General features: G+C 41.3%; 2 protein-coding genes across 5 annotated transcripts in view; one reads left to right on the top strand and one right to left on the bottom strand.

The window, feature by feature from the left end:
- NBEA (neurobeachin) overlaps positions 1-23,856 on the bottom strand; it is a gene marked incomplete at both ends in the record, with an annotated part of 514,126 nt that overhangs the window by 130,429 nt on the left and 359,841 nt on the right. For all 4 annotated transcript variants that reach the window (XM_084292135.1, XM_084292133.1, XM_084292136.1 and 1 more), the window contains one exon: positions 22,337-22,473. In XM_084292135.1, the coding sequence (XP_084148261.1) occupies positions 22,337-22,473 (137 nt within the window). The remainder of the gene's footprint in view (positions 1-22,336; positions 22,474-23,856) is intronic.
- On the top strand, positions 18,572-19,651 carry MAB21L1 (mab-21 like 1; the record flags this gene model as incomplete). Its single annotated transcript, XM_084291986.1, has 1 exon — positions 18,572-19,651. One exon carries the CDS (start codon positions 18,572-18,574, stop codon positions 19,649-19,651), a length of 1,080 nt encoding a protein of 359 aa, XP_084148112.1.

The raw sequence follows: 23,856 nt of genomic DNA, 5'->3' as shown, positions 1-23,856 counted from the left end.
TTTAGAAGACTGTTATTGTAGAAAATACTAGTGAATGTTTGTAGTCTTCCATAGACACATCAGATTTCCAAAAGCCTGCTAAACAAACTACTTGAATAAAAAAATTTCACACTGTACAACACACTTAACATGCAGAAAAAATATGTTTTCAAAAAATAACAGGAAACAGTATTGAGAGCAGTATTGAGAACAAGGAACTGGGGTAGTTGTCATCTCATCAAAAATAATGAATGCTCAAGAGATTTCTAACTTCATCTCTTCCCAGTCATTTGTCCAATAACAATAGGCTACCAGGAGAGAAAAGAGGAGGCATAGAGCACGCTCTTCTTGCTCAGCTCTAGCTAGCACCTGTAACCTCCAAACAACTATGTACCAGCTGAAATCGACATGACGACAGCCCCAAAAGACAACTGGAAATGTTGTTCCTAGCCTGCTGTGCCTCCATTCAACTATGGGATGCACCACATGGTGGATGACAGCTTTGTGTCTGCCCCATCTTGCAGCCTCCCCTCCTCCCTCGACACACAGTCATGCACACACAAAACAGTCTTATGGCTAATGATGCAAACATGAAGTGTAAAGTCTCCTTAATTTGACCCTTGTTAAACTCCTAATTGGATTGAGGCGGTCTCAGAGTGGAAAGCAACCCTGGATTATTCAAGAAAGCTTTTACAAAATGAAGACCAAATTACAAAAGGCTTCCACTCTGACTGCAGGACACCACAAAGAACAGGCAATGAATTGCAGCTGTCACTTAAGTTAAAAATCTAATCAATTGCCTTTTTTTAAACAGGTAACTTTTCGAACAGTTTCTTCATTGTGATACTCTTCAGAGTGCGCTTGACCCAAATTTAATAAGCTGCTATTAAAGCAGAAGAGCAGCTGTAGAGCAAACACTGTAGAATGATACTGTGCATTCAGGGTCTTAATGATTTTAAAATGACTACAACCATCGCTTCATTCAAGAGGAACAAAGCTCAGGGCTCTTTGCTCAACAATGTCTTAACACAAACTGTCTGAACAGACAGCATTCATTTGTCCTTCATGAACCCAAAAGGTCAGCTGCATTGCTGAGAACATCTCAACAGTTTAATTGTGTTTCTCCTGTAGGAAGACTGAGAGGAGAAACTTGGGGATTCCTTGTGTATGAAAACTATCCTTTCTTTTTTTTTTTTTTTTCTCCCAAGAAAATATACAGCTTAAGTACAGAGACAAGGGGTGCATGATATGCAGACAGGTGTAAAACATGAAGTAATTATAGAAGCTCAAATTAGTTCCTAGGCCTGAGGCAAAAAAGAGAACAGTGCCTTGACAAAAGGGAATAGCAAATAAGGATAGCAAACAAAAAATGGCTTGAATGTGTAAATTAGCAAGAAAAATGAGACAGAAAAGCAGCTTTACTCTACTATTATTCACCACATGAGAACAGAGCAGCTGAACATGATCAAGAGGGCTTTGGAGGAGAGAGGCAGGCATCAACACCGAAACGAAGCCAAAGAGTGGCAGCTCCGCACTTTCTAGTCAGTCACTCATTATGTGGTGAAGTGCTCTTGAGAAGTGCCTCTTATACTTGACCTATCATATTACTTCTTCTGTAAACACATAATCCCTGCTTGTTAGGTGGTGTCAACACTAGCATTCATTCACTGTGGTAGTCCTTTTGTGTATAGACACTTTAGAAGTGCTGCCAAAACCAAAGAATTGACACCATAATACAACAATTTGAATTTCAACCAGGTAAACAGATCCTATGCGTTCCTGTAAAATGTAGTGTGCAGAGCATTACATCCAGTTTTCCTTAAGTGAGACAAAGCTGCTTCTTTTATAACAAAACTATTTTATTGAGAGACTTTTTAGCCAGTATAGCGAGCATCTAACAATTAACATCAATAAATGAACAGGTTTAATAACAGGAATTATGTCCACTGCAATTTCTTTGCTTCATGGATATAGAGTTTACATGTTTTTTTACTACAAGCCAGCTAAGTAGAACAACACGAACAAAACAAATTGTGCTTGTGCAAAACTGCCTCCTAAGTGCAACATGTTATTGCTATGAAGATCATAAATAAGCCATAAAATTGGTCAGCTTTTATGCCAGAATTTCATCCAGTCCCACAGATATTTTATAATTCAGTCTTTGTGTTGACTCACACCTGATTGTTGTAATTAGATATGCACAGCTTCAATTCAATGATTATACTGTTTCTGTTAAAGACACAAATTCAATCTTAAAAACACATTTTTTTTTTTCCTTTTTTTTTCTTTTCCTTTTCCTTTTCCTTTTTAATCAGTTCAGAAGTATAAATAATTGATTCTTTGTTTTTAAGCTAACAGAGATATTCCAGGCAGAATATCATCTGAACATTTATGAAATGCTCTGCACACTTTTGCAGGCTATGACTGAAAAGATGAATCATTTTTCATTCAGCACTAGACAAATATGATGAGCTTTCTGATGTATCATGGAATCTGAATGAAAAATCAAAACTAGAATGGTAGCATTTGGTTAAAATGTCACATTTTACAAATGTGACCTCAAAGGTATCCAAAAAAAGACTCAGGTATGTAGCACCCCACCTCTCTATACCGACAAGCTATCTTAGCACTTAGCACTAAACGTCAAAAGGAGCTAGAGGTAACATTACAGGCCTAATATTGCAACAAGGTAGTGTGATGCATTAGTGCAGCCATACTTAAAAAATAACATATGATCGTGTTACACTGATGTCATCATCCTCTTGCTCCCCATTGCCAAGATTTTTTGTTGGGCTTTCTTGGAAGGGAAATTGAGCCTACATTCTTATTCACAAGTGAATTTTGCAGATGATTTTTTTGTGTTCAAGCACTGAACTGTGCATTTCTGGGAAACCTTGACAACAACGCTACTGTTGGGTTCAGTTAGCCTACTTAGCAGGCAAAGACAAGCAGTTTGCCTACTATTTAGTCTTCAACTCATCCAATTGGGAGCAAGGATGGTGGAATGTTCTATTCTGTAGAACATTCTATCTGTACTAGCCATCGCATCTCATTCAAACACCTTTGATCAAATTCTCAGCAGCCTCACCCAGCCTGAACATACAAATGAAAATCTAATCCTCACACCTCTAACCTTTGCCTTTCAGCTGTTGCTTCTCTAACCCTTCAAATCAACTTATTTTATACGTTCCTAAAAATAAATAAATAAATAAATATGTTGACAAGCTTCCTACATAATAGAACAGCACACATTTTTTATGACCATCTTTTTATCTTTTCCTCTATTATATTTTTTTTTTTCATAATTTCTTGCTTTTCCCAAAATTAGACTGTAAAATGATGTCAGAATCACATAATTTTTATTTCTCTAAGGCAACATGGAAATGTATCTCACTGTATAAATATTAAACAAGATCAGTAACAAATAATGTAGGCTTGTGAATGAAGGCCTTGTAAGCCCCATGTTTGGTAACATTAACTTGAGAACACAGAGTACCATGCAATACAAGCAAATTCAGCAGTTTGTGCATCCAAAAAGACCTCATTTTGTCATTAGAAATTAATTTAGAAGGTAAGAAAATATTGGCCAAGGTGTCAATATAATTAACTATTCTTTTAAAGACTTGGCACGAACTTCATTATACTTGCTCCCTCTCAATTCCTGGATTCTCTCTGTTTTCTCACTATTCTCAAGCATATCCTGTTTCCCATCATAATAAAGCTTTCCCTTACTGTATAGATTGCATAAGCTTCTGGACAGGTTAACCTCAAGGTCAGTGAAGGATGCTGAAAAGGCTGTTTTTTTTCACTGCCTGGGGCTCTGGAGAGCTGCTCTTGGAGAGCTACCTTATTTGCTTTCACAAAGCAATGACTTCTGCCCACAAAAGCAGCAGTTACAGTCAGGCTGGCTCAGTTCAAGTACAGTCAAGAGTAAGCCCGGAAAATGTTGACACTTGTAACCATGATTCACAACCTGAGTCATGACGTGGGACAACTGTGCTTAGATGCACTGGTAGAGATTCATGGAAGTGGGATTTCCTGTTTAGTACGGTATTTATCTTTATATGAAGTAAGCCCTACTTGCTTACACTTTAATTCAAATTTCTTTAAGCAAAGATCTTCCTGTCCTCTGGTTTTCTTCTTTGATTATATACATTGTTTTTTAATTCCCCTCCCTTCAATGAAATAAATTTTACCAGAAGTTTTCAATGTAATTATTCCTGGAAAATTCTAATGGTTTTCATTTCAAATTCATTCTCTTTGATATTTTTGCCCTAATCCCCATTCTATCCAGTGATTTATTTATTTTTTTTTCTCACACAAACACAATGCGTTTTGGTTATCTTCTTGTTTATGCTATATTTCTCCTATTCCACAAAGCTATATAAAATCCAATTTTTATATCAATTTAAGTTTAATTGAATCAGTATCTTTTTGCCTTCACAACTGATCATCACGATACTACAGGGTCAGTATGAGGTTGGAGTTCAAATTCCTTATGCATTTGCTAAACTCAAACATACCAATTGTTGCTTCTTAAGCAGTCCAACGTGTCCACTCTATGACTGATTTGCACATATGGAATATGGCAAAAGGTCTTCAGTCAACACTTTTTTAGAACTTCTAGTAAACAGAGAGTCCAACTGGGCAGCCTGCCCCCTGAATCTGGTAGACCACCAGGAAAAATGGAAGGGCATGACAACAAAAAGGAAAGTCTACCAGTAACACCGGTGAGCTCAACAAAGAATTTATTGCCCGACAAGCAACTCAACTTCTTGGTTTCAATTTCTGCTAAAAGATTATCAGTGCAGTACTCTTGAGTGGCTGACTAAAATGAGAAATGAGTTCATGCAACTAAAGTTTGGTCAGCGCAAAAGAATGACATATAAGTTTCACTGATGTAATTAGCATCATCATTTTTAGATTGTGCTTGATTTGGACCATTAATCTTAAATATTTTATGAAATGTTTAAAAGTGATATATAACAGATGTACTCTGACTAACCATGAGCAGATTACCCACAAAACAACTACACCTGACAACTGCAATATTTTAACAGCACAAAAACACATTTCCAGCTAACCATTCTTTAAATGTGTAACAATCTTTCTTCAAAGAAAACAACTGCTCATTCTTAGGCATTTTTTATTTTAACAGCCATTGTAATTTGTCATGCTCCTTTAACACAGAACAAGCAAACCACCACCACCACGAACAAAACAGAAAACCTTACAAAATGTGCAAAATTCTGGGTTTCATCTGTGAAATTAATTCTATCTAGGGATTTCAATGATAAGTATGTCTCTTGTAACACAGCCTACTTTACTCCATGCAACTGTTATGGAAGGTATGTAAGTAGGTAATATATGTGTTAAAAGCTATCAAAAGTTAAAACTTATCACAACTGTATTGCCAGTGAACCTCAAACCAGGTCAGATTTCATACTGCCATAAATCATCATGTACAAATTGTCCTCAAAGCACACATTTATGGCAGGAATCAGGAACAAAGCATAAAGCTAAACATCCCCCTCACCACAGTTTGAGAACAAATTCTGTTTATTTAAAACAACTAAAGCATAACTGCTACATTATGATACAATTGTTCTCAGCCAAACAGTCAGTTTTCAAAGTGTATGTTTCTCTATACACATTGTGTACAAACAGCTTTTCTCCAATACTCTCACCCTCTGATAGTTATCATCTTGGGTTTATAGCACTGCCCTACAAGTTCCTTCTAGGAACTCTACAAGTTCCTTTGTGCTATGCACAAATTCAGGAGTAGGAATGAAGTCACCGGCAAACCTTCTGTCCACTTTTATCTTCATGAGACAAAAACTGAGTAGAATTTGTTTTCATTTCTTTCCCAGTGAAAATACTGATTTTGAAAAATGGTATTGATCCTGCAAACTTTACTGTGGGGATAGGTTAGGCTAGAGGCAAACTTAAGGTCTGCTGGTGACCGGTTCCTCTGGCTTAACACACTAACTCAGGAATGACATCTTTTATGATTTACTTCTGTGAACTACAGATATCTTCTCACCCATCACGTTGTGATTGTTGTCCTGCACAAACCTCAGGTGGTTTTCACAAAAGCAGATGAAAACAAACTATTTTTCTACTCATGCAGCCAGTAAGAAGGATGTGAACTGTATTTTCTAAGCAGTTGTTTTCCATCCTTATACAATGCTTTTTATAAAATGTGTGCTAAACATCTTACTCCTCCCATTCAGAGGTATAATTTTTTGTTTGTTTGTTTGTTTGTTTTTCTTTCCTTTTTTTTTTTTTTTTTTCTACAAAGGTAAATTTTGTGTAAGCACTGAAAAAAAATGAAAAAGTCCTTCTAGTCTGGATGCAGTTAGAAGACAAAGATGAGAGAACCAGATGTAACTGAAGACAGATGTAATTGAAGACTATTATTACTGAACACCAATGTTGAGATAATTGTAAAAACAACAATTCTGCTTAGATATCTGTGATTCCAGCAGGTGAAGTGACAAACTGTGCAGCTCTAATGCACCCCACTGCCTCGTGACTTCAAGCTATGTTAGCATCTTGGAAAAAAAGATTTTAAAACCTGTCCTGGCAAACAAATGCATGAGCACTTCTTGAAGACAGGAAAAGTCCCACTAATGTCAGTGGATTTACTTGCCTGAGAGACTAACTCAAGAAAAATTACAGTGAGAATGTACATCTAATGTTAAATAAAGATTGATAGTCAAGCTTCAGTACTGATTTTTTTTTCATTGCTTTCTACCTGCAAAGGTACAAGGTATATTCGTCCCAACTTTTAAATCTATCTTCCCACAAAATATCACTTGCTATCAGAACTTAACTTGCAGAATTAAAATCTGCAAGCAATTTTTGCTGAAAGGTATAAAGGGAACCTAACCTTAACTGTTGAGGTTAGCAACAGAAAAGCAAATGTGAGCAAGCTGTACATCTAAGCAGCTTACTGCAAGGCTGGGAAGAGTTAATAACTAAACAAGGACCATACTAAAGTCAATATCCCTAAAGTTGCAGATCCAATTTTTAATTTCTATTCCTATGTTTTTAAACAGATGTACTCAGCTAATATCTTTGTAATTAGTCTGTGGTACACTGAATAGCAAATTATTTCAGTTTTCTCAGATTGACTCAATACCACATGCTCCCATACATGTCCAAAGTGGAATGCACAATATAACCATTTTACAGAAGTCTCAGGAATCAGACAGCAGCAGAATAAATCACTCTGTGAACAAGCTGTGTACCAGGCTTCATTAGTTATAATTACCCCCAAAATATGCTCAGCAGAATGCACCCATGTCATCTGGGAGTGACACACAATAGAGTGGGCAACTTATAAACTCCTCCAAGCACAGAAAGAGTCCATAAAACAACTGGCTTGTGCATTTGGATTCATGTGATAACACCTCCTATTGCATAAGCCACCAGATGACACAGATGGGGCAAATCCAAACAAGGAACATTTCTTTTGTATAGGCATTGGACTTCATTTGATGCCTATTCAACTAACAAGCTAGGAAACCTGACTATGAAACACTAGATCTTTGTCCTTTTTATTTCCCAGATTGTGCTACACTTGCTCGAAATAATGAAACATACAGTTTCAAATACTTCAAACATAATGTCCTAAGAAAAACAAAACAAAACAGGAATGTTAAATTTAACATACTTATGCATAGGCAGAAACAAATACTTATCCCCAAACTTTAAAGGAAACATTTCTAACTTATGTTAAACAGCATCTCCAGTTCATACATCATATTATGAAAAGAAGTAAATACTGACAGAAATTCTTTGAGAACACATATCAGTAATCAGATTTTTTTTTTTCTGTAGAAAAGAATATTAATTAATCCTATATTCACATATTAGATCACCTTTATTTTAATGATTATTACAGAACCAACCACATTACAGTTAATGCAACATAGATCTCAACTTCATTATTTATTTTTTTTTCTGCCTCCTGTACTTTCTGCCAATCATAACAACTATTTTCTCTCTGGGACATTCCAGTCTCATACCAAATGCACCCCCTCCTATCCTTATTATTTACTTTCTTGTATCCATAATTCATTCAATTTCCGGTCTTCTTATTAAATGCTTTTTCACCTTATTTCTGTAATGTTTTATTATTGTCCACTGCTACAAAGATTTGATCATGTGAAAATCTTGAAGGTAAATACTTGTTTACTGAAACTAACTTATGCTTTACTCAGAGGGAAGGTGATATTCATATGCAGTTAACCATACAGACTGATTTAATAGCAAATATAACATGAACATGCAAGTTAAACTTGCTCATATATGTCAGTAAGTTAATACAAACATGGAAATTTGTGTGCTCTAGAGGTTAACATGTAAGCCAGTTCATACACACACACGTTGACATGAATTCTCATATATTTATTTGCTTGTATATTCAAACAGGTAAGCACATACAAATATACCCACATAAAAATACAGATACACACTCAAAGAACTCCCTACACCTTTAGGTGGTGTACACAGAGTTAAAGCTCTGTTACTTTTCTACGTGCTATCAAGGAACCATGTAAGGTCCCCATGCCTGTTAGCTTCTTCCAAGACAGCCCAGAACATAAGTCCCAAACTCTGATTTAAATTAGTAACTTAACTACATGACACTGAGTGACATTGAGTTCTGTGAAACTGCTCATATCTATAAGGTAAATAATTGGTTATTTTTATACACTGGCCTCTAGCTGTGTCCACAGATTTAGAACATGAAATGTCACATATAGAACTGAGCATAGCCCTGATAGGTAAGTTCAATTAAGGTCTCTTATAAACAGCATCAGGTAAGCTGTGATCAGTCACATCTGTGCATCAGAAACACTGCATGGATGCAAGCAAGGACAGAATTTGGCCCAGTTTGGCCCCATTTCCGTGTAGTGCTACCAAGAAGTCAGTTTTTAGTATTCACACAGTCAACACTGGCCAAGTCCATATAGTGTTCACAGGCAGAATGGCAGCAATTTCCTATTTTTAACATATCAGAGAACCACACACAATTGGTGAATTTGAGCTGCTAGGGTATTATTTGAAGTTACTGCCTTCTCCTCTTTTTTTTTTTTTTTTTTTTTTTTTTTCTTTTTAAGAAATAGATATTGAAACTATCCCAGCTAATAATTTCATTCTGACACTTGAGTTTAAAAGGTTAAGTTACTATCTGAAGAAAGGTAATCTGGCTGCCTTTCATAGCAGCCTGCAAGCTCTGCAATCTGCATAGAGAGGGGCATTTGTCATCATTAGCTGAGCAGTGACAGCTGGCACCTAGGGTGTCCCAGATTCAAGAAGTGGCAAAGGCGCTCTTTTACCTTAAGTTGTCATTAAGTATAGCATGCTTCATAAGGAGAAATATTTTCTTTCTGTTATACAGCATGAAATAACAGCAGTGAATGCATCTGTGTTTACTTCAGCATGGAGAATAAGCTGATATACAATTAGCAGGTGTCTTTAGACAAAAAGACACTAGGTTTATATTACAAACAAATATCCAATTTATGAAACTTGAAAATAATGGTGATTATCTCAATATTAGCACAGTATATTTTCTTCAAAGATATTGCAGACTGATTGACTCATAAACTTTATGGACATGAAAAATTGTGATTAAAACACACTTTTTAACTAGAGGTATGGTACTGTCACTTCAAGCCAGGAAGGCCTAATTACTTAAAACAGACAGGTTATTAGCTACAGGGAAAGAAGAAGAAAAAAAAAAAAAAAAAAAAAAGTACTACATTGGAATACAAGTTAATGCAGTACATTACCACTTTGAAAGAATACCTGATGGAGCACTATTTTAAAAGCAGCATTAGAAACTTAAAGCATATTCTTATTCTTATTCATTTAACAGTTTCCCACAATATTTTTTTCAAAACAGTTCCATGAGGTTTTACGAACGTATAAATATTTAAGAATGTATTTAATGAATGCAATGTGTAAAAGCCTATGAAAGAAGTTGGTTTCATACCAGCATCAATTATTCAATTTATGAAAGACAGAAGAAATGGTATATAAACATTAAAAGACCCTGATTTAGTTATTTTTATAGGAACAAAATACAAAGCTAAAAACTAATATGGCTTGACATTAAAAAAAAAGAATTAAATAAGAAAAAAAATCTCACTTCTCCACAGTCTCTCAAATTTGGAAACATAATCCATAATGCTAGATTTTGCATTATTATGTAAACTAGTTTTTCACAAATAAAACTAATTTTTTTGTTAATGTAAAATCTATGCAAATACATGCAGTCATTTATCAGGAAAGCTGACAAGCATTCCATATTGGAGAGGGAAAATGAAACTGCCTCAAGAATAGAGGCAATTAATTATTTCTGTATTTTCTCTTCCTCTGTCTTGAGGCACAAAAGTTATCCATCCAGTTAAAACAGCAAATGAAATAAAGAGATTTTTTTTTATTTAAACACATATGGCTTTTGCCTGCAATACTGATCACCACAAGGTCTACAGATGCCCGTGGCTAAATTGTACACTGGCAGATGCACACAGGGGAAAACTGTGTTAATGCAGCGTGGTGAACAAAACAAATGAAGAACTGAATTTTGGGGGGGGGGGGGGGGGGGGGGGGGAGAAGGGACTTCTTTCACCCCATAGAAATATGCAGTTTGCCTATCAAGAATGGATTAAGTTAGTAATAAATCTAACCTGGAAAGTTTTTTCCTCATTTACTACATTAGAAAAAAAAAAAAAAAGCTAAATAGAATGTGTAGAAGAAATCATCAACAAAGGTCCACACAATTTTGTAAGGTACAGATTATAAATAATGGGTTTGCCATGATAAATGGTTATATTATTTTATCTTTACAATTAAGGACTGATAATACATAATGAATGTACTGACTGAATACGAATGAAAAAACTGTTGTCCAACATACTTGCCGTCATTTTTTTTTACTTCTTCAAGAACCAATCTGTTGAAGTATAGCTGAAAACTGCAAGCGTTATGGTGCAACCTAGCATATGCAACATACCCCTGTGTACCTCAGAGTGCTAGTAAGAGTTCTGCATATGCTAGCGGTTTCCTTTTATAAGCTTATTTTCAAAATTGAAGTTAAATGTAGCCATTTTGTACCCAGAAATACTTTGCAGAAGAAAACAATTAAAACAAAATAATGGAAATGGTAAAACATTCACTGAAATAAGACAGAATCATTTAGGTTGCAGTAACTTCTCTCTTAACAGGCCTGTACACGTGGCATAACTTTAAAATTACCACAGTAATGGCCAAACAAGAAGTAGGAAGGAAAATATTTACAATCTATTTTTGACAAAGACACATCATGCAACAGAAGTAAATTCACCTCATTAAAACCAGTACTTCCAGGAAAATAAAAAAATAAATAAATAAATAAATAAATAATAAAGTCCTGGAAGTTTCCTTTAGTATTATTAAATAATTATTCCAAATCACTTGAAACTGTAAATAAAGAAGGTTTAAAAAAAATGTTAAATAATAAAGATATCTTCTTTACCTCCTCCAAAACTAAGGAGACTTCATTAACATTGTTAACATTATCACTACCCTACCAGATACACCACATTTTTTTTTCATCTTTTCAATGGTAGTGTATTATAAACTATAACGTCCTCAAATAGCAAAATCTATTTCTACTATTAAGAGAAATTGACAGAAATACTGCTGTAAGATAAACACAGATATTTACATAAACAGCTAGTATTTCTCTATCAACAAATATATTGGAAATTTATGAAATTACAAGACTACATGTATGTGTCACTTCTTTAGTCGTTCCCATTTCAATGATACTGTCATTGTGCCACAAAGCACCCACGTCTGTATACTTTATCCTAGAGCTATGCTGAAAAAATGATAGAGAAAAGTAGGAAGAACGGTAGGTGACCTAGGTTAAATTTTTATACCCACATAAGAGGAGAACCAGAATAAGAGACATGAATCACCCTCAGACAAAAAGTTTACACTCTGGAATGACAATATTTCACCAGTTAAGAAAAAGTGTTCAGAGAGGTGGTGGGAACATCGACACATTTTAAAGGCCGGAAGATTTTAGGATCAAGCTTTTCCTGAAGAGATCTCTCCCTTTCTTCCTGAAATAATAAGTTGGTTGACATGTTTATATTACAGTTACAACTAACATATTTTAGGAACAATGAATAAGTGTTTTTTAGCAAGTGGGTTGCTTATATTTAAGACTGTTAAAAGATCCTGCACCTTTTGGGAGTTCTAGAAATAGTCCTGAATATATGAAAGTAAGTACATGAAAAGTACAGTTTTGAGATTTTGCAATCATAGTCCTTCACTCATTTCTATCAATAAACTTATCCTCCTTGTAAAAACTTTAGAGCAGATTAGGCAAAGTATTTTTGTGAGAGCATCCTGTTAAATACAAAAAAACAAAACAGCACTGTCCTTTCTCAGGAAGTTAAATCAACACTATCATCACTAAAATACAATGAAATTAAGCGGGAAGTCCTGCTTGACAGGAGAGTAGATGCTCAGGCCCAAAATATATTTTCCTTATTATACTTACCAACACATGCATTTGATATTTTAAATATTGTGAAGGCACGCCATGTTCATACTAGTAATAAATTATAACCTCCAAGCGTTATCCTGCTTCGGCCCCAATCCTGCAAATAACAGCTCGTGGACTTAACCAACTGTTAGCCTAAAGAAGCCACTGACCTCATCAGAACCAGCCAACTGTTTAGCTAACCATGTGTGTATTGGCAGGATCAGGGCCTTCATAAGGTTCAATGAAATGTATTAATCACTCATGACCAACTCACTCAACTCCTCCCTTCACCCTTATTTTGAAAGAAAATATCTGAAAGCTGTACACTACATTAAAAAATAGAAGTCTGCATTAAAATATGCAAGGCATGTCTTTTTATAGCTAAGTTGAGATAAAGTGAGTTACATAGGTGATTTACCGTACCCATGCTATTGTTAGGGAAGAGAACACATTTAGTTTTGACTACGAGGGGCTAAATGTATATTATATGTAGTATGAAAACCAGCAATAAACACATAGCATGACAAAATGGATATGAAAAATGGTGCTTGGTAATTGCTGTATGTAGGTTAGCACTCAAAGATGTTAAGCAACATGTTTTCTGCTGATTTCAGCAGCTCTAGCAACTACCTACAAGAGTGCGTAGTTCAGTTTGCCGGTCGATATGAAACCAGCTTACATAAAAACACCAGTCATAGAAGTATATCTGTTCAAGACATACCACCCCTACATTTCAGCTGGATTAATAAGATGTTGGGTTACTCAAAAACACACACAAACAAGCTGAGTGATGTCATAATTTATATAATGATACATTTCAAATACTACCACACTTTAGTTTCAACTTGCACGCGTTTTCTATGCTCTAGTCCTTCTTCAGACAATGTATTGCAGGGATAGAAGTTACCAAGGGGAAAGGTTAGCTTAGAGATGAAGACTTAGGAAGCTGATCATCCAATGCATACAGCTTTATTTTCAAGGTCAATGTTGAATATTTTCAGTCATTTAATCATATACAGCATGAAACAGTAATGAGAGTTCTGCAGTGTTGGATGACCCGCTACAGATGTAGTAGATTAAAAGGCGCTAATCCCCACTGATTCCATACTCCTCTCAGTTCAGCAGAAAAGAGCATTCTCAAAGCAAGAGATCTCTTTTTTTTTTTTAAAAAAAAAAAAAAGGCAATGTTGGACTCCCTAAATGAAATGCTGTACTTTAAGGAATGTCTGACTTTGGAGAAGCTGATGTAGAAGTGAACCAAATGAATAATTCAATGCATTTCTTCCTGCCTGGATGTTTCTGCGGTTCTAGCTAAAATCGTAATTTGCAGTTGTGCAAGCTCTATGTTTACTTTTGAGATGTAACATTTTAAAGACAACAAATCAATTACTGGTTTTTCCTTTAACAGATTGCAGATTAAAAGAATTTAAAGCATTAACAGTTCAGCCGTGTGACCTAGAATGACAAAGTCCAAAACTAATGCAAACTCCTTTCGTCTTTTTATTTTTAATGGGAAGAGAATACATACACATGCTAAGTTTAACACTAACGAATGCTATTCGTGTACTGCAAAAAGGAGCTATATCACATTTTCTTAAAAAAAAGTAAAAAACATCTGCAGAAAACTACAGATAACTGAAGGAAAATATTTGCGTGCATAATTCTACATAAATTTATATCCCAGAATCTAAGTCCTGAAGCATATAACATCATTTAAAAAAAAAAAAAAAAAGTGTTTGCAAACACGCTAGCAACTTACTTTTAAGCTTACCACTTCATTGTTCCTAAGTTTGAAAGTGTAGTCAAAAAGTAAAATGCAAATAGGAATGCAAACACTTGCAAGTACCGTCAACCTCTATCACAAAAAATGATGCTGCGTATTTTATATAAAGTGACATTTAAAGCAAACTCCCCACAAATATCTGTCTTTAGTTTTCCTACTTGAAAAAAAAAAAAAAAAAAAAGTAAATTTATTGGTGCTGGCAGGATGATATGGATGAAATAACCAGAATGAATTGAGGGGGGGAAGGGGAGAATGAGGATCCAAGAAATCAGATACATTCAATGAGCCTTCAAACTCACTTCAGCAGTAGGGATAAATAATTTAATCAACTCAGCTTCATTTTTTCCTAGTTCCCTAGTGCAATAGACAGATATTAAAAAATAAAACTTTAAAATTCATGAGCACAGTTGTTTGTGGAAGAACTATCACTACATAATAAGAAATATAAAGTGATATCAATGTAAGCACTTTGGGTGTATATGCATCAGTATGTGCATTTTCACTCATACTTTTCACCATATGAAAACAAATTATTGGTGAAATTTATAAAAGCGACTATATATATATATATATTTTGGTGGCATAGGTGAGTACCTGCAGTCATACATTTTCAACACTATTTGGCTTTCTGGCTAATAAGAACACTGCATGACAAGGCAATGTAGTTAGAAAGATTTGAAATAACAAGTAGAGTTCAAGAAATGTAGCTATAGTACTCTAATTAGGGGAAAATATCTAGAAAACAGTAATTTGGTAAAAGTCACCAATATCATACAGTACTATTATAATGACAAACTCTCAATCATCATTTTAATGAGGTGATTTTAATCTCAATTTACCAGAACAACTCAATCCATATAAAAATAAAACTCAGTGGTGAAAAGGTGTTCCTTCCTTTTATAATTTATTAAGAACACGTTAATAAATACAAAGAAAAACTAACTGTGCTAAGTGGTCAGAAGTCACGAAAATATTCATGTTTTATATTTCGTAAAGTCAGATATATCTTCATTTTCGGAATCCAAAGCAAACCACCGACTTCGTGTCATTTGAAACGATCAGGTCACCTTAACAGTTACATTTCAGTAGTTGACTGGTGTCAGCCGTGCCTAAATCCACATATTTTCAAGCTATCAAATGTTTATTTTTCTGTGTGTGAAATGAAATGATGTAGTGAAATTGATCGTAACCTTTAGTGGTAAACATAACCCAGCCAAGGCTAAGTCTGATAGGCACAACAGTTCCCACAACCGTCGAGATACAATACATATAACCTGCGTTATTTGACATGGGGGGTTAATCTTAACGTTATATAGAGACGGCTGTGATTTGGCAGAGAAGACGTAAATTTAATTTCGATTAATTTTGCTACATTACGAAAATTCAGCTTCCTGACGGTTAAAAGGGGTGAGATATCTCCTCTTGCCTTTAGAAACTGCATTTCCTGAGCGAAAACCCACCGGGTGAAAACAAACAAAACCTTGCCCGAAATATTTCCATCGTCAACGTGCAGCTGAAGGCTCCACTCGCACTTCGGAGTTTGGGACTGCGTGTCATCCCACAGGAAACGGCTGCTCCCCTTGGCGGAGATAGGGGGAGCGAGCCAAACCCCTTTTGTCCGCCCGCCTCAACTTTCGTTTTTTACGCGGCGGCGGTACGCGACCTCGCAGGGAAAGGAGCTCAGCCTGATTTACACCGCCAAAAAGCCGCCCCCCCCGGCCAGAAAGAGACGGAGGGGTCGCGCCGGGGGGTCCCCCTGCCCCAAAACCCTCCCGCTTTGCCCCTTCCCATTCCTCCTCCGCTCCCCTCCGTACCCCCTACACGGCCAGCCCCTCCGCGGGCAGGGCGCGCCCGGCACCGCCGCGGCCCCAGGGGGCGGGCAGGGAGAGGGGATCGGCCCCGGACCGACCCCAGTCCCAGCCCCGGGTGTAGTGGGGCGGGATCCTTCCCCTCCCCGCCCGCCGCCGGGGTGTCCCGGCCTCCCCTTGAAGCTGGAGGGGACCTCACGGGTGCCTGCGCGGCACGGGGGGGGAGCCGCCCCCCGGAGTCCCTAGGGAATGTATAGGGGGGTCTCGGACCCCGGGAAGGAGCCGGGGCCGTGGGGAGCCACTTGTGTCCCGCTCGGCAGCCGCCCCTACTCGCCGCGAAAGCTCCCCGCAAAAATCTGGGGGAAAACCTGCCCCTGTTAGCCCAAAACAGACGGGTAGCGGCCGCCCCGCCGCCGGCGGGCCGAGGAGAGGGAAGGCTTCTCCGGGACGAGCTGTCACCTGCAGATTTTCTGCTAGGAGCCCCGAGCCGGTCCTAGCCTTGTTTATACTAATGGGCAGAAAAATGATTCCCGCATCGGCTTCCTTCTAGGAAGCGGCAAGGGGATCGCCCGCAGAAACGCCAAGAGCGAGGGAGGCGAGCGCAAAGTCAGAAATTCTTCACTGTATGCAAGAAAGTTGGTCGCCTTAATGCGGTGAACAAATGTTGTAAGATATTCCTTGCATTATGACCTCTCCTTAGCAACACATACGTCTGTGACAGTCACTTTACGAATTAATAATTGGGCAGCAGCTTAAAGATTCCTTAAAGACAAGCGACGAAAAGCTTGGGTGTATTTTTTTCTTTATATATATATACATACATGTATATATATAATTTAGGGTTTTCTGAGAGTGAAGCTCGGTAAATGCTGGAAAGCAGAAGAGTTTGCCACGCGGGCTTATTTGCAAATAAAGGTTCCGGTTACTACCACTTAAGGTACCGAAGGAGAAATTTGCTAATTACGCATCACGCGCATGAAACCCAAGGTGTCAGATGAGCAGCATGCCAGCACGTTTGCAGTCGCTAGCATCCCTCCCGTGAGCGCATTTACTAAACGCAGCTTGCTAGCAGAGCCCGCTGTAACAATGAGCCGTCCAGGTTTGAAATTAATAGGTGCTCCTGGTGCCACCACGTCTCCAACAGCAGCCGCAACTCAGCCTTCGCCACACGTCGGAGCGCTACGCGGAGCACGGGAACGAAGCTAGGAGCTGGCGGAGGAGATTTACCCTTCGGATCTGCTACTTGGTTTCTGGAGGGAGCGTGAAAAAGACCTGACAGCCCCGTTTAGCGATCGATTCTCCCCTCCAGAAGGTAGGAAGACAAAAAGCAAGGCGAGACAAAATGCACAAACGCCTGAAACCTCCAGATCGCTTCGACCCCGCCAGAAGGTCCGCCGAAAACGCCCCCAAATCGCGAACTTTGGCGGCACACTTTTATTCCGAAGGGCACTACACTGCCGTGCATCTGCCGCCTCGCTCCCCGGCCGCTTCGGGAGAGCCAAAACTTCCCGCTGGCAGTCACGGACCGCTCTCGGGAGGCGAGGAGGGCGGCTCTAAATGAACTTACGGGCGGGCTCCGACCGGGACCGGGAGGCCCTGGCTCTCCGGCCGCCCCCCGGGGCGCAGCCACCCGCACCTGCGGGCGCGACGCCGCCGTCGGGGGACCCGCTGGGAACGGAGCCGCGCAGGGTCCTTTGGAAACGTCCCTGCCCTTGGGGTTACACCCGGAGAAGAGCGGTGTCCCTCGATTTCCCGGCGATTTTCTGCCGGGAACCGGCTACCTTTGTATATGTGCGTGTGCGTATACATATCTATCTCCTAGAGAGGGATTAATTAGCCGGGTTTGAGCTGAAAGAGGCTGCAGTGACGAGCCCAGTGGCGATTGGCCGCCCGCCTGCCTGGCCCTGCCTTTATAATTTCCACACGAGTGCATCTGGGCTCTTATACAAACCAACAGCCAGCTTCTTCTGACATATACACACACACACACGCGGCACTTTTTCCACCATCTGATTAACCGCCCTGCACACACACAGTGATTACTACGGGAAAACATAAATAAATACGAAGAGGTTTTATTATTTTGACTACTGGAAGCCTCGCTGTGTCTCAGTGCAACTTTTGTTTTTATTGCTGCCGGAGAAGGTGCAGCTCTCGATGCTTGCCTCTCACTCACGGACCCTTTAAAAAAAGGGGGAGGAAAAATATCGCCCCCTCCAGTCCCCCGCCCGCCCCCCCCGCCACACACACTTCGAGACGGCTGATCTAAAAAAGCAGGAAGAGAGCATCTGAGGAGCAGCAGCCACAGCGCATTTTGAAAAACATTTGTTACGTTTCAGAGTGCAGCAGCCTGTTTCTCCTCTGAAGTTGGCTCCAGCCTTAGCAGCCGCATTGGATCCCACAGCCTACTGCGAGACTCCGGTGTACAATCCGGATCTCTGCCCCAACATGATCGCGGCCCAGGCCAAGCTGGTGTACCATCTGAATAAATACTACAACGAGAAATGCCAAGCCAGGAAAGCTGCCATCGCCAAGACGATCCGCGAAGTCTGCAAAGTGGTGTCGGACGTGCTGAAGGAGGTGGAGGTGCAGGAGCCTCGCTTCATCAGCTCCCTGAATGAGATGGACAATCGCTACGAGGGCTTGGAAGTCATCTCCCCCACGGAGTTCGAAGTCGTGCTCTATCTGAACCAGATGGGGGTCTTCAACTTCGTGGACGACGGCTCCTTGCCGGGCTGCGCTGTGTTAAAGTTGAGCGACGGGCGCAAGAGGAGCATGTCCCTCTGGGTGGAGTTCATCACGGCGTCTGGCTACCTCTCCGCTCGCAAAATCCGCTCCAGATTTCAGACTCTGGTGGCTCAAGCCGTGGATAAGTGCAGTTACAGAGACGTGGTAAAGATGGTGGCGGACACCAGCGAGGTGAAGCTGCGGATCAGGGATAGGTACGTGGTGCAGATCACGCCGGCGTTCAAGTGCACGGGGATCTGGCCGCGGAGCGCTGCCCACTGGCCGCTTCCCCACATCCCCTGGCCGGGACCCAACCGGGTGGCGGAGGTCAAGGCCGAAGGGTTCAACCTCTTGTCCAAGGAGTGCCACTCGCTGGCCGGCAAGCAGAGCTCGGCCGAGAGCGATGCCTGGGTGCTGCAGTTCGCCGAAGCCGAGAACAGACTGCAGATGGGCGGCTGCAGGAAGAAATGCCTCTCCATCCTCAAAACCTTGCGGGACCGCCACCTGGAGCTGCCGGGCCAGCCCCTGAATAATTATCACATGAAGACTCTGGTTTCATACGAATGCGAAAAGCACCCCCGAGAGTCGGACTGGGACGAGTCGTGCTTGGGCGATCGGCTCAACGGGATTTTACTGCAGCTCATCTCCTGCCTCCAGTGCAGGCGGTGCCCGCATTACTTCTTGCCCAATTTAGACCTCTTTCAGGGCAAACCTCACTCAGCCCTGGAAAACGCGGCCAAACAGACGTGGCGACTGGCTAGGGAGATACTGACCAACCCGAAAAGTTTGGAGAAACTTTAGGGGGTAACTGTAGAGCGGGCCTGTCCGACAAAGCGTCTGAGATCCTGATGAAGTTTAAGCTTCCTGTTCGAAAAGTCAGATGTTTCCACTTGACAGTGCAACTCATATTCTCTTTTAAAAAGGAATATAGCTTAGGCTCTTCACCGAGAAACGCAAATAAAAACAGCAAGTATCATGCCTCTTATCTGCACCACAGTTTTGCAGTTTCCCGCGGGGGGGAAAAAAATAGAAAAGAAAAAAAAAAAAAAAAGGGGGGAAAAAAAAGCGTCTTACCCGGAAAGCAAAATTGGCTGTAATTTAACTTGATTGTGACCACTCTGCCTAGGAATGGTACCAACGGATTATAACAAACCCCGTATTTTTCTGTAATCCCTCTGTGAGTAAAAGCTATTTGGATATGCCACCTGAACAAACCCCAATGTACCTTTTAATTTGTATCAAATATTGTGATCTCACATTGTCTTTGAAATTGTGGATGTTGGTGTTTTGTGATTTGGTGAACAGAAGTTAAATTGCCATTTTGGATACTTCAAGAACATTTTCTGCTAAAGAGAAGATACCATTTAAAAAGGTAGATTTTATCATGGTACTTTTGTTAATTGTCTTTTGAAGTGTCTGAACTTAACAAGTTTACATTTTTTCGTTTCATATATATTGCTTGTTCTATTTCTAACATTCCATAAATATACTTGAAATGTTATTTAAATATATTCAAAAGAAATTTGGATTCTGCTTATATAATAACGCTTGAATATTGGAATTATATATTTGAAAATGCACTTGAAATACACTGGATAATTACCTTTTGTGATTTAGATTTTAATTTCTGTTGCTGATTTATTTAATTACAAGCTAATAAATGAAGTAAAATGCCAATGGGTAAGCGTTTCAATACAGAATCAAGTTTTCTACTTGAACGATCAGAGATCAGCTGTGTTCTGTGCATTTTGACTTTCTGGTGATAGTTGCTAAAATCCTGGAAAACTTAAGGGCAGCAGCCGCCTGATTTTGCGTTTTGGCTAGTTTTGGAGGACGAGGAAATATCGGCGGTTTAAACACACTAGAATTTAGCTCCAGCTGACCGTCAGCAAACCGTCAGGCACCGATGTAGTTATTCACTCAGTAACATTGTTCCAGCCGCCCAAAAACAAATTATTTCCTAAAGGTTTCCTCTGCGGAGCCGATGCGTTTCTGCCCGGGGTCGAACAATGCTGAGGAAGCGCCGCCCGCCCCCGAAGCAGGCAGGGCACGGAGCGAGCAGCAAGCCTGGTAAATCCAGCGGCTCGGCTCAAGGAGGGACGCAGGAGGTAAAATGTCTAGGTGAAAGGGTCAAGCCAGCACCAATAAAGAGAACAACGTTATTGCTTCTGCCCCACGAGTCCGCTATGAATGTGATAAGATTGCTCACAGAAATGGAGCCCCTGCGTTCGCAGGGCATCCAGAGGGAAAAAACATGTGGGTTCCTCCAAACTGCGAGCGGTCAGGAATTGCCTCTTCCTACTCCTAAAGTCTGCGTTTCTTTAAAGCTGCTCTGAGACCAAAATGCAAAATCACAGCGAGCATTCTGCCGAGTACCCTAACAGTCAACAAGTGCTGAAAGAGGCCGAGCGCCTGTGTAACACCCATTGGCAGCTATTTGCAGCGGGTACCCTTTAAAGAACCCGTTATTCCCAGCGATTAGGGAAGAATCTTTTTTTTTTTTCCCCAGCACTGTGAAAAAAGTCCCGAGTTTCAGACATTATTCACCAAACAAATCACCTTACTACAAACCATACTTATGTCCAGACAAGTTCGCTAGCATTTTTTTATTGGAAATGACTTACGATATTTCTGGAGAAAAAAAAAGAAAAACAAGACCCAAAAACAAAACCAAAGGGTTTTTGTCAAAGCTCTCCCCTATTCTCTCTCCAGAGAAGCTTCTAACATTTTCCAGCTCGATAATGAGAAACAAAGCAACAACCGTAAGAGGGAACAGAGGTGCAGGAGAGGGGAGCAGCCGGTCACAGCCGTCCCTTGCCCGTGCCCCCTCCTGCCCCCGGCTCGGCTGCAGCCCGGCGGGAGCCACGCGAAGGTTTCCGCGGCTGGGCTGGGGAGGGGGCGCGGCGGGGGTGGAGGGGGGCACTGGGGAATTGGGAGTAGTAAGTGACTCGAGAAAAAAAACAAAACACAGCTTTCCCAGGAATCAAGTCTTGGGTACATGCCCATCCCCCTCCTCCCCCACCCCCCCCCCCTTTTTTTTTTTTACTCCAGAAAATAAGCAGTAGCTTGCATTTCAGCGGGGAGCGTGTTTACTAAAATGCACCGTATTTTCTGACATGGTACCTAACATTCTTGAAATGAGGAGATTCTCTGATAGCCTCAGAAGGGGTAGAGCCCTTCGCTGTGTCTTAGGAAGGCTGCAGTCTGGGACTGCTCTTACCTCCAGGGATTTCAGAGCAATTGGCTTAGCTACTAAATCTGCCCACGTTCATACAAAGGCACTGAGCGAAGGCTGTTGAAAAACGCGCACGCCGCCGTAATAGAGGATTTACCATCATTAATACCCGGCGCAATTTTTTTTTTTTTTTTTTTTTTTACTAAAACGCAGCGAGAGCCGGCAGCAGGGCGCCCACTCCGGAGGAAGGGGACGACCCCGACCCACGCATGTCCGCGACCGGGGCCACCACCGCCCCCCGCAGCACTCACCTTGGGGTCGATCTTCTTGAAGGCCGGGTCGTCCTCGTCCACCTCGAAGTAGATCTCCGTGGTAGTGATGGAGAGAGTGCCCTTGGCCACCACCACGGGGGCGACGAGCTGTGCCGGCGTGCTGAGCACCACGGGGCCTGCAAGACAAGGGCAGCGCCGTCAGGTTGGGGGCCCCCGGCCGGCCCATCCCCGGTGGCCCGTCCCCTTCCCTCCGCCAGGCGATGCCCCCTCGTAAACCCCGCTTTGGAAACCGCCGCCGTTGCCCCTTTCCTGCCCGCGGCCAGCGTGCTTTGAACTTCGCGGTCAGGCCAGGAAAAAAAAAAAAAAAAAAAAGGAAGAAAAAAAAATAAATAAGAGTTAGTGAGCTGCGGGGCGCGAGATAAATCAGTGAGCAGCGGCACGCAGAGGGGTCAGAGGGAGCGGGGGCTGCCTCCTCCGAGTAGGTCCCCCCTGTCTCTGTGCCCTTTTACTCCTCGTTAACACCCCCGCTGTTTATGGGCGACAGCAGCGGCCGTGTCGGAGCCGGGGGGGGGCGGCACAGCCGGGCAGGCGGCGGGCGACCGAGCAGCGCTGGCCCCTCGCCCCCTCCGGGCCGAGCCCACGAAGGGTTCTCGGGAGCCCGGCGGCCACCGCACGCAGGGGACGGCTGCCCTCGTTAAGGGTATTTATGGGCAGAGAGTTTTGAGTTCAATTTGCTGCCGCTTGAGCCTTTCGAAAGGAGGGTAACGACGTTTCGCCCAAGGACGCTCCTTAACGAGGCGCTCGCACGGGCACTGGGAAGATGGATGAGGGGAACCTAATGCAGAAGGCAGCCTTCTCCATTCGCATTGTTAGGGTTTAGCTCAAGGAAGAACTTCTACTTTAATGCCAAAGACAGCAGAGGATCACTTTTTCGCCATCTTATCTTCGAGACGAACGCAGCCTGCTGCTAAAGCTGCCAGCGTCGGTGTTTAGGACGCTCGCTCTAATTAAAAGAAAAGATTAAACATAAAACACTCTTCTAGATTAAACCGCTGAATGGCGTAGGGTAACCTGTGTACCCACGGCCAAACACACGCATCCACACGCTACGCGCCCCAGCACTGAGAAACTCAGCGCAGCATCCGAGCGCCGCACCTCCTGGGAACCGGCAAAGGCATCACGTCGCGAGGGACAGCGAGCTTGCGCTGGGTTCCTGCACTTCAAAAGAAGCTCACTACGGAAGACCTCAAGAGGATGGCAGCGAGAACCCGCGTGTGCCTGCGGCTGGGGTCCCCAGGTACCAGCACCCCCCGGCTGGCAGGCACGGTTGCGACCTTTCCTCCTCCTCCTCCCCCGGCACCGCACAGGCACTTTGCTACCAGTTCTTGCAGGCGACACTTCAAATTACTCACTTAGCCCAAATTAGTCCTGTATCAGTGCATCTAACTGTCATGTTGTTAATGTTTTACTTTACTGTAACACCCAATTTGAGGCTGTATTGCACAATGTTTTGTCATTTTTTTTTCGCTGCAAAATAAATAAAGAGGAAGGCACGGATT

This window comes from Netta rufina, assembly GCF_964035555.1.
Source record: "Netta rufina genome assembly, chromosome: 1".
Classification (NCBI taxonomy): Eukaryota; Metazoa; Chordata; class Aves; order Anseriformes; family Anatidae; genus Netta; species Netta rufina.
This window is presented reverse-complemented; position numbering and strand designations above follow the sequence as displayed.